Source organism: Tauraco erythrolophus, chromosome 26 (genome assembly GCF_009769465.1).
Source record: "Tauraco erythrolophus isolate bTauEry1 chromosome 26, bTauEry1.pri, whole genome shotgun sequence".
NCBI classification, from domain to species: Eukaryota; Metazoa; Chordata; class Aves; order Musophagiformes; family Musophagidae; genus Tauraco; species Tauraco erythrolophus.
In genome coordinates this window covers 6,776,783-6,788,482 of record NC_141490.1, presented here as the reverse complement: position 1 = coordinate 6,788,482, position 11,700 = coordinate 6,776,783, and the positions used below count along the sequence as shown (strand labels likewise).

Below are 11,700 nucleotides of genomic sequence, written 5' to 3'. Positions count from 1 at the left end.
TGCTGCAAGGGCCTTGCTGGCCCCAGTGAGCACTCGGCCGTGCACTGCTGAGCATGGGTGTGCGTGGGTGTGCAAGGGTGAGCATGCACCTGCATGGGTGTGCATGGGTGTGCAAGGGTGTGCACGCACCTGCATGGGTGTGCATGCACCTGCATGGGTGTACATGGGTGTGCATGCACCTGCACGGGTGTACATGGGTGTGCATGCACCTGCACGGGTGTGCATGGGTGTGCAAGGGTGTGCACGCACCTGCATGGGTGTGCATGCATCTGCACGGGTGCACATGGGTGTGCAAGGGTGTGCACGCACCTGCATGGGTGTACATGGGTTTGCATGAGTGTGCATGGGTCTACATGGGTGTGCATGGGTGTACATGGGTGTGCATGGTTGTGCCTGCATCTGCATGGGTGTACATGGATGTGGATGGATGTACACTGGTGTGCATGGGTGTGCATGCATCTGCATGGGTGTATATGGGTGTGCATGGGTGTGCATGGGTGTGCATGGGTGTGCATGCATCTGCATGGGTGTATATGGGTGTGCATGGGTGTGCATGGGTGTGCCTGCATCTGCATAGGTGTACATGGATGTGGATGGGTGTACATGGGTGTGCATGCATCTGCATGGGTGTACATGGGTTTGCATGGGTGTGCATGGGTGTATAAGGGTGTGCATGGGTGTGCATGCACCTGCATGGGTGTGCAAGGGTGTGCACGCACCTGCATGGGTGTACATGGGTTTGCATGGGTCTACATGGGTGTGCATGGGTTTGCATGAGTGTGCATGGGTCTACATGGGTGTGCATGGGTCTGCATTGGTGTGCATGGGTGTGCCTGCATCTGCATGGGTGTATGTGGGTGTGCATGGGTGTGCATGGGTGTACATGGGTGTGCGTGGTTGTGCCTGCATCTGCATGGGTGTACATGGATGTGGATGGGTGTACATGGGTGTGCATGCATCTGCACGGGTGTACATGGGTTTGCATGGGTGTGCATGGGTGTATAAGGGTGTGCATGGGTGTGCATGGGTGTGCAAGGGCTGCATGCACCTGCACGGGTTTGCATGGGTGTGCATGGGTGTATAAGGGTGTGCATGGGAATATAAGGGTGTGCATGGGTGTGCATGCATCTGCATGGGTGTACATGGATGTGGATGGGTGTGCATGCACCTGCATGGATGTAAGTGTGTGCATGGGTGTACGTGCATGGGTGTACATGTGTGTGCATGGGTGCACACGTGTGCATGCACGTGCATGCATCTGCATGGATTTGCACCCATGTACATGCATCTGCACGCGTGTGCACACCCGGCATCACCAAAGGAAGGAGCAAAGCTCACGGCTTCGCTGCTGCAGCACCCTGTTCCGCCTCCTCGCACCTCTCCCTCTCCATCCTGCTCCTTCCCCCTGTATTCACGTTCCTCCTCTCGCTGCCTCCTTCCCCCTCTCTCCTTCTATCTCAGAGATTTCTAGAGAGCCCGTCCCTTAGCTCAGTCTTCAACAATCTCAGTTCCTGTTCCGACCTCTCTCTATTTCCCTCAAGCGCCGGTTTAAATGTCTCATTTCAAGACTCCGACCCGAAAAAAAAAAAACCCGTTTGCTCCCCAGCTTCTATTTAGAGCAGCAGCTCTCGGCGCGTGCGGCTGCTTTCGAGCGTGCAAAACCCCCTCCCACCCCACAGGCTCCAGCTCCTCCTGCTCCACTGCTGGATACATACATCCCTGGGCACATATATGCTAGGGCCTGGAAAAACCCTGCTTGCTGCTCCTGCTTTGTTTAAATCACGCGCCCAAGCAGCGGCACAGCAGCACCTGGGATCAATAAGCCGTGCAAAATCCTCCTAAAGGTGCAATTCCCTGCACGGGTGGGATTTTCCTGCTGGGGAGCTCATCCCTGCCAGCAAACCCCTTCCCATTAAGCTCCATTTCAATATTCCTTTCTTAACACCTTGCTGGCACCAGCCAGGGATCGCTTTTAGGGGCGCAGAGCTGCAGCCGTGATGCTTTTCCCGCGGGAAGAGCTCCGGCTCCCTCCCCAAATCCTGTTTCCCCCATCCCAAACCTCCCCAGCAGGTTATGGCAACTGGTGCTGGCACGGAGAGTCTCTGCACTGGAAACTTCATCTGCCGCCTCCGGTGATTCCTACGGGGGAGCGGGGAGGTGGGTGCTCGGCCACGGGGCCGTTAACCGCTGACCATCATTTCCATAGAGGGTGCTCCAGGTGCACGGGGGCTTCCCCCAGATGGTGTTTTTAGCATAAGCATTAAAGCCATCATCTGCGATGGCTTGGGGGGAGGATGATGAGGAACACTGGCTGCTCGCTGCTCCACTTCTCCTTCCCTCCCATTCGCCAGGACCAGAAGCATCCTCTGGTTTGGCCGAGGTTCGCAGAGCTCCGCGCGCTCCCCAGCTCACACAGCCCTCGGGGGCAAAACCCCCTGGAAGAGCTGAGCCACGGGCACCCCTTCGGATTTTATCCCGGAGGCCTCCGGCACGGAGCGGCTGCACGGAGACTTGAAAGCGGCGGATGGGGAACAGAGCCGCGCTCGCTGTTTATTTACCCGGGGCTGCCGAGCACGAGGCCGTGCTGCCCAGTCCAGCAGCTCCAGCTGGGATGAAAGGAGCTACGGGAAGATCAAGGGCTGGTGGTGTAAGCGAGCTCCGCTCCTGCTCGGAGCGCCGTGTCTCCGAGCCGAGGATGGAGCTGGCTGGGTGCTCACCAAGCTGGTGGCCCCAGGATCCCCCCATGGCTGTGATGAGGACCATCGTGGCTCTCCACCTCTCGTCCTTCAGTCCTTCTCCAGAACTTCTTGCTTCCTGCCTGGCTACGAGCCGAGTTACTATAAGTACAAACGGAGTTGTTACAAATATCATAGAATCATAGAATCATAGAATGGTTAGGGCTGGAAGGGACCTTCAAAGGTCATCTAGTCCAACCCCCCTGCAAGGAACAGGGATATCTCCAACTAGATCAGGTTGCTCAGGGCCTCGTCCAACCTGGCCTTGAACGTCTCCAGGGATGGAGCATCCACCACCTCTCTGGGCAACCTGTTCCAGTGTTCTACAACTCTCATGGTAAAAAATTTTTTCCTAATATCCAACCTGAATCTACCTCCCTCTATTTTAAAACCATTACCCCTTGTCCTATCACAACTGGCCCTCCTGAACAGCCTCTCCCCATCTTTCCTGTAGGCCCCCTTGAGGTACTGGAAGACCGCTATAAGGTCACCCCGGAGCCTCCTCTTCTCCAGGCTGAACAGCCCCAACTCTTTCAGCCTGTCCTCATAGGAAAGGTGCTCCAGCCCATCTTATCATCTTCGATATCCCGGATCCCGGATTCATCTGTCGCATCCTCTTCACGCCGATGACCTGTTCACCCTTCTGAGCATTCAGCAGATCCGAAGGGCGCATTTCTGAACGTTTTTGTCCAATCCACTTCATGCTGACTCAAGCAAACAAGCGTCAACGCTATTGTCCTCTGGGAATTTCCCAGCACGCAAACGCACCAGCCCTATGAATAAGCATCGGCTCCCAGATCATGAACCTCTCCAAGATGCTGGCCTCATTAATCAGCACTTCCAGACCTACATGCTAACGGGCTCCGATCAAACCATTGCCCAAGTAAGCACCAGACAGATTCCCTCCTGGCTTGATGATGAGGAGGAGATACCCGAACCAGCATAAAACCCACTGGGGACAACACAATGTATCATAGAATCATAGAATCATAGAATGGTTTGGGTTGGAAGGGACCTCAAAGATCATCCAGTTCCAACCCCCCTGCCATGGGCAGGGACACCCTCCACTACACCAGGTTGCCCAAAGCCTCATCCAACCTGGCCTTGAGCACTGCCAGGGATGGGGCAGCCACAGCTTCTCTGGGCAACCCGTTCCAGTACCTCACTACCCTCAAAGTAAAGAATTTCTTTCTTATATCTAACCTAAATCTCCCCTCTTTCAGTTTAAATCCATTGCCCCTTGTCCTATCACTACCCACCCTTGCAAAAAGCCCCTCTCCAGCTTTCCTGTAGGCCCCCTTTAGGTACTGGAAAGCTGCTATAAGATTTTTTCAAAGATCTGAAGCACAACGGTCTGATTTGATCCATTAGAAGCCCAGTGGCAGGTTTTCTCTCCTTGATGGACCACGATCCGAGGTCTCGGGTAGGAAAGCAGATGCTCAGCAGCATCTTCACGCCGCGGCGAAGGCTGCGGGGCTTTGCGAGTCGCCTACCCCCATTTCACAAGAGCCTGCCGAAAAAAACCCACCCCTGTCCGAGTCAGCCGGGGTGGTAAACCACAGATATCCCAAGCTCCCAGCGATGAGTCAAGATGAAAAGACGTTTTGAAACCCTGGAATTGCCCTTGGGACAGCAAGGAGAGCCGGAGAGGACAATCCGTGCTCCCAAAGCGAGCGGGGAGCCGGTGGGGCGCAGCGTTTCCCTTCTCCATCCCCCCCCCGAGACACGATCCTGGTTGGCACCGCAGCCTCTGATTTCCTACAACCAGGCAATTATGCTTAAAATGAAAAAAAAATACAGAAGTTGCTGGGATTTCGAAGTTTTTGCATCGTTTTTCCCCGAATTTAATAAGCACACCGACACCGAGGGTTATGAATTATTCTTCTTTTAATTTCACATGGTTTAAAATACGATATGAAATAAGGCTACAGTATATAAAAAACTCTCCAGCAAAATGATGTGCCAGCATCAGCAATTAAAACAAAACCAATCCCCTCCTTCTTTAAGGATTCAATGCAGGAGGGACTTTTTTTTTTTTTTTTTTTGTATCCTTTAAAAATAACAAACCAAAACAAAACGAAACACAACACAACACACGGACACACACACACATCGCTACATCTCTAAGCTACCTCAGCTCAGTTTTTTTTTTTTTAAAAAAAAAAGCACCTGCTTTTTCCTTTTTTTTGTGGTTTTTTTTTTTTTCAATCTCGCTTTTAAAATTTTTTTTCCACTTTTAAAAAATATAAATTATATGAAAATACAAGTTGGAAAATAGTCGAACAGCACAATATAACAATCTCTCTTTTTTTTTTCTCTCTTCTTCTATGTTTTATCAGCTTAAAAAAAAAAAAAATCCCGTGTGTAAAAACAAAAACCAGCCCAAAATAAAAAAGACTTTTTTTTTTTTTTTTAACTGAGGCAGTTAATTCCTGGAGATATTCCATTATAACATATATGTATACATAAATTTATCATTTATTTAAACCTCTTTGGAATGTAGACAACAGCTCACGGATGTTATATAGACCCTACCAGAGAGCAGAGCACGCCAAGAGCATCCAAATTTTGCAACATTAACGAGGAACGAGCACCTGAGCCCTAAAGCCTCGTGGAAAACCCTTGGAAAGAGCAGGAATTAGAAGACAGAGACATTTCCCACAGCATCTAAATTTATCCATGCTTATTGGGACTGGTTTTTTGGGGGAGGAGGTGGTGGTTCGGAAAGACGTGAGAAGGTTAAAATCTGACGTTATCTTCTATTTCTTGCCCTGTTGCAGATTTCTATTGTCCTTCTTAAATCCTTCTGCTCCAGCACGTGTGTGTGGAAGTTAACCAAATTTTCACGGCCTCGAAAAAACAGGAGGTCAGAGGGTTTGGGATGCAGCACATCCCTCGCCAAAAGTCACCATGCAATTCAAAAGCAAAAAAAAAAAAAAAATTAAACAAAAACAAATCTGCACATTTCCAGTGTATAAACAGCACACAGCTCTCTCCAAGATGGTCTCTAGATTGGGAATAAAAAAATAGAGGAAAATAGGAAATGATGAACCCCACGTCCCCAGGACTGTACTTGCACGTGGGCTGGGAGCTGGGATGGCAAAAGGCTGGGAGAAATGATGGAGAAGCTCCAGCCAGAGGCTACTTCCAAAAAAAACGAGCTGCTTTCCACGACTCACCCATCCTAATCTTTCAACCATCTTCCCAAAATCACTGCGAACACACAGGTTTGGCTTGGAAATCTGGAAAAAATCAGCCCAGCGGAGTGGATGAGGGATTTAGCCCGGCAGAAGGATGGGGTTGGTACCTGGACCTGCGGTTCCTTCCATCGGAGGGAAATGTTATCCCTGTTTTCTGCTCAAAAAAGGCACTTCAAGCTTCGGTGGAGCATCTGAGCAAAGCAGATGTGTCCTGGGACCCGGCGTGGTGCCAAGGGCAGGAGACGGGGCGCCTGGCCTCCTGGCAGCACCCTTTCCAAGGGTTCAAGGGAGGTTTTTCAAAGCACTGCTAGAAGTGGCCCGGGAAGGGTAAGCTAAGGGCACTTGGCAGCTGCAAGAAAGACACCAACCCCGAAAGCCTAAAAAAAACCCCATCCAATTGCTCCTTAACTATTCCTCCCCTGGGTGCTTCTGTGCTGTCACATCTTGCTGGACTCCCTTTGCAGCTCGGTGGCTGTGGCCAGCCCTGCCTCGGTGGTAGAGCTCTGTCCCAGTGCCTCATCCATGATACTGATGTTTTCCCTTTCCTCTCTCTGGTTTGGCCCAGCTGCTTTCTCCCATCCTCCCTATCTGCCTGAGGACATGAGCTCAAGTTTAACTTCCCAGTGGGCAGCATCCCTTTCCTCCTTTCTTTTCCTTCCATCCCTTTTTCCTTCCTTTCCGTCCATCCCATCCTTTTCTTTCCGTATGCTCGGCGGGACGATGCGCAGCCCCGTGAGCTAACGGCATAACTCATAACCTCCCTTACCTAAACCACCATCTGCTTCCATCCCCCTTGGCTGGAGCTCCCTCTGGGCCCAATCCTTTCCCTTCCATCATCATCTTTTTTGAAGCACGCAGCAGTTTTGGGGCTGACTTGTCCCAAAACGACCAACTGGGGATACAGAGGTGCAGGATCTCCCACCAGGAAGCAGAGGAGAGCCCAGAACCTCTGAGCATCACCTCGCTCTGGGGTCGAGCTCCCTGTTCAACACTGTCCCTGTGCACAGGGGCTCCGTGCCTGAATATTTCGGCTCTTTCCACACGGAGCCCTGTCCTGCTGATCCCAAATATCAGCCTGGATCAGGCAGGGATTGCCCAGGGAGCACCTCTGGAAAGCTTCTCCCCCCACTACCATCTCCCAGTGCCTCTGTAACGAACGTGGCTACCTAAAACACACAGACAGACAGACAGACAACACAAAAAAGGTACTTTTGGTTCAAACACGTAATACTGTCTTTAAAAAGCAAATGCCCAGTGGCTCTCAGGGGAGAAAGACCCCGTTTGGCAGCCGGATCCGCACGAATCCGGCTTCGGGGTCGTATCTGGATAGGGAAACACTCACAGCCTGATCCTCTACCTCACACCCAGCTCCCCCCCCGAAGGTGGTCACCAGCCTTGCTGTGCTCAGAGCACCCCGGGAAGCGCTCGGTGCAGCGGGATTTACCCCTCTGACCAGTTGCAAAAGGTTTGGAGGATCGACGGTCTGGAGGACCGATCCCACCACCAGCTCGGGCGAGCACGTGAGACCTCATTTACCCTGGTGACACTGGTCGTGTGCTTCATGTTAATCACACCCTGATGGGGTTTGCAGGATCAGGGTTTGCAGGATCAGGGTTTGGAGGATCAGGGTTTGCAGGATCAGGGTTTGCAGGATCAGGGTTTGGAGGATCAGGGTTTGCAGGATCGGGGTTTGCAGGATCAGGGTTTGCAGGATCAGGGTTACAAAGAGCAGTAAAGAATCCATTTGCAAAGACAATTTCCTTTCTGCGTGTGCCCAGGCTGGTTCAGATGTACAGCAATCAAGATAGAGCTGGTCGAAACAGGAAGGAAAAAACATTTCCCTTTGGTTTTTCAACTTTTTCCTGATTTTTTTTTTTTTTTCCCCCCGCCTCAATCAACTTCTACGTTTTGCGTTTGCCACATCGAAAACACGGGACTTTCTCCCTTTTTCTCTCCACAAAGAAAAAAAAAAGAAAATCTCAATTTTCTGAAAGCACCAAAGTGTTCCTTGAGCAAAACAAGTGATTGGGAAAACGCAAAAAGATGTCTTGCCTGCAGATCTTCAGAGGTTTTGTGCACAAAACGTGGCCGTACAGCAAAGCCCCTTTTTAACAACAACAAAAAAAAAAAGCAGAAATTTCAACCAGCTTTATCAGCAAACGGCAGAGAAAAGCATTTGGGACTGGAAACAGGAGGGGCACACCCAGCCAGCATCACTGGGAGCCAGTTTGGAGTTAATTTTCCTTCACATACAATTTGGAGATGCTGAGTCGTAGCTCTACACTTCTCCAGTGGGGTCTACATAAACAAATTCTTTTCTTTCTTTTTTTTTTTTGGTCCTTTTTTTCTTTTTCCTCACTGTGATAAAACTCTCCGCTGGCATAACAGAAACAAACACACACAATATTGCAATACTGAGACCATCTTAGAGCTTAAGACTATTTAAAAAAAAAAAAAATACTGGCACAAAATTTAATAAAATAAAACTTTAACAAATTTAAAAAAAAAAAAAAAAAAAGAGTCTTGATCTCTCCTAGTAAAAATTCTGTCTTTCGTAGAAAAGATGACAACCGACAGAAAGGTGATGTAACAAGAACGACAAATAGTTCTTGGTTTTTTTCCTATATTGTCCCTCTCCGAAGCAGGAATATTCACCCACTTTGGTTTTCCCTCCCTGTCCTCAAAAAAAAGTTTAAAATCCTCAACTCCTCAGGAATACTGTCATTTCCTGAACCGTCAGTTTGTGTGTGGATAACACAAAAACCAAAGGGATCTGTTCGATAATACTTTTTTCTAAACAGCAAGGGATGGGGAGGGTGGTTTTCTTTTTTTCTGTTTTGTTTTTTTTAAGTGAGCTACATTGGTCTGGCTTTCTTAAAACTCAGAATTTCACCCCGCAAAAAAAAAAAAAAAGCCTGTCCTGGAGCTTTCAGGTAAAAAAAAAAAAAAAGCCCATCCTTCTCTGAACCAAACTTTTCAGGTTTCAGCCAAAAGTTTGCCTCTTCCACCACCCTCTCTCCCAACATCCTCAAAGCATCAAATCTGAGTTGCTCATTCAAAAAACAACAACAACAAAAAATAATAGCAAAAAAAAAAAAAAAAAAAAATCAACAGCAAAAGTCCCATCGACTCGCCAAAAATGACACGGGGTGACCCTCTGCCCCCATCCATCCGTCTTCACTCATCGGTGTCCGGCTTGACGTCCAGCATGGCATGGAGCTCCTCGGGCGTGTAGCCCAGCAGGCTCTGCAGGTCGCAGACGAAACGGTAGACGTAGCGTTTCCCAGCCGTCTTGTGGATGATGTTCTTGTCGTAGTAGTAGCGTAAGCCGCGGCTCAGCTTCTCGTAGTTCATCTTGGGTTTGTTTTTCCTCTTGCCCCATCGCCTGGCCACCTGGGAGAGGGGGGGAGGGAGAGGCAAGAGGGGATGAACGGCGCAGGGATGGGAAGGAAAAGTCAGTCTGGCTTGGTTGGGCAGCCGTAGGTAAGTGGCAGTGTCGGACACAAGGGAAGGGAGAGGATTTTCCTTGTCTTTAAGATGGACATGGATGGGTTACGAGCATTGATGTTAGGGAAAACCAACCTCCACGCAATGGCAGAACATTGCAGAGGACTCTATGAGGATATGTAAGTCAGGGAAGGGAATAAATCATAGAATCATAGAATCACAGAACGGTTTGAGTTGGAAGGGACCTCAAAGATCATCTAGTTCCAACCCCCCTGCCATGGGCAGGGACACCCTCCACTACACCAGGTTGCCCAAAGCCTCATCCAACCTGGTCTTGAACACCTCCAGGGATGGGGCAGCCACAACTTCTCTGGCAACCTGTGCCAGTAAATGTCCCACTTGTTCCTCTCCTCTCACCTATACACATCTTATTTGAAGAGCTCTGGCACTACGCTTCTCTTACGGTGTTTCAGCTACTTCCCACCAACTTTGGGCACAAATTACCACTTCCGAGGTATTGCTGCAGCCCTAATTTTTAACCAGTTTTCATCTGGGCTCTAAATCATTGTTTTCCCCTACACGTAGCCAAGACCAGAACAACGTGACTGCCCAAATCTCAGCCCTGAAGGGAGGAGGGGAGGGTTATCCACGCCAATATTTCAGAGGGATTTAGGCTGTGCGCTTCATTTCAGGGCACTCTACCTCGTCTGGGTCGGAAAGCTTGAATTCCCAGCCATCGCCTGTCCAGCTGATGAAGGACTGACAGGACTTGTCAGTGAGCAGTTCCAGCAGGAATTGCCACAGTTGGATGGGTCCACTGCCTAGGAAGACAAAGGGAACACGAGACATTAATGCCAGGAAAACCACGGTCCCTTCTATCCCAGAGGAGGAGCAAAAAAAAAAAAAAAAAAAAAAAAATCACATGCAAGCAAAACATGAAAAAAATAAAACCTTCTACTATCAAAGAAAAAGAATCAGCGGCCACAGGGCAAGATCTGGGCTGAGATGACAGCTTGAGAGTTAAATCCTGCAGGTAAAAGAGCTTCCTCTTTGGAGGAAAAGCTGAATATTCATGCAGTGGAATGCTTCGCTTCGAGTTACATAAATAGGATTATTTTTCTGGCATCCAAACAGCGAGGAGTCATTGTTTTGGCACAAGAACACCACCATTTCCTCCGTGCCAAAAACCTCCTGGCCACCGCATGAACCCCGGCAGACTCTCGCTTCCCGACCTCGAGTCTTGGTTCCGTCGCTGCTCACCGTGATAAGTCGGGGGGACACCCAGGTATGAAAATTATTTGGTCTCTTTCCAGGGCATGTTGCTGCAGGAATGGGCTACGCCGGCTCACGGAGCTCAGTGTGGGGAAGGCAGGGGCTGGCTGGCTCGGCAGACGGATCTCACCAGCTCAGGACTGGTGGATCTCCCCATCACGGTCTTGGCACGGTGGTAGCAAAGTCATCAGCAAACCTCTCCCCTGGCTCCAAATCCAGGTGGAGAGGCACGAGGCAGCACGCAGCATCCCGGGCCACGTAGGTTCAGCCTCTCCTTCCAACACTGTGGTCTCCATCTCCCCCCCTGGGTGCTAATTTTGGCCAACAGCAATTAGCTGCGGGGTCCTGAACCTGACACATCTAACCTGCTGGTACCAGTGCGGCTCCGCAGGCTGGTTTTGGCTGGATTAATGGTGCACACGGAGCGATTTCGAAACCCTTATCTCTCCTTTGCACTTGTGTCCCAATCAAAGGTAGAGGAGCCAAAATCTCTTTGATGAGCAACTCCCAAACGCAGCCGCACCCAAAATATTGCACTTAGCTCTGGGCGACGTGTTTCGGGAGAGGTTTTGCCATGTTTTAAAAGGCAGCGTAGAACATATCACTAAGAAGCACAACAATAATCACAATAAACACAGCCAGAGGTTAGAGGAAATGATTTATCACCAAAAGAATTGCACAGGCTGGGATTAGGGTAAACCCTCCTGCTGACAGCAGTGAGCATAAGATTCAAGCAGGGGGGGGAAAAAAAATAAAAATAAAATTATATGCTCAGAAAAAGGGATGGAGAACAGCCCATTTCCACGAATGACAATGAAGGCTGTCAGAGCAGTGGCTGTGGGATAACCCGTGGAGGGAAGGGGAGAGCTGTTCCCCCTTTTCCACAAGTTTTACAATGACTCAAAAGCAGACAAGCTGCTGGGGAGGAGGAAATGAGAGAGTTGGCTCCGGCACCAGGGGAATCGCTGCGGCCCCGTCCAACCCTCCCCAAATTGTTTCACTTCTGTTATCCCTACGGAACCGCTCCAGGGTTTTGCAGGCACCGG

General features: G+C 49.9%; 1 protein-coding gene across 5 annotated transcripts in view; it reads right to left on the bottom strand.

Moving 5' to 3' along the window:
- Positions 1–9,065: 9,065 nt before the first annotated feature.
- ETS1 (ETS proto-oncogene 1, transcription factor) overlaps positions 9,066–11,700 on the bottom strand; it is a 65,588-nt gene continuing 62,953 nt past the window's right edge. For all 5 annotated transcript variants that reach the window (XM_086626838.1, XM_086626835.1, XM_086626836.1 and 2 more), the window contains 2 exons: positions 10,085–10,203; positions 9,066–9,328 (listed from right to left, as the gene is read on the bottom strand). In XM_086626838.1, coding sequence (XP_086482964.1) covers positions 9,113–9,328; positions 10,085–10,203 — 335 coding nt within the window. In that variant the 3' untranslated portion in view covers positions 9,066–9,112. The remainder of the gene's footprint in view (positions 9,329–10,084; positions 10,204–11,700) is intronic.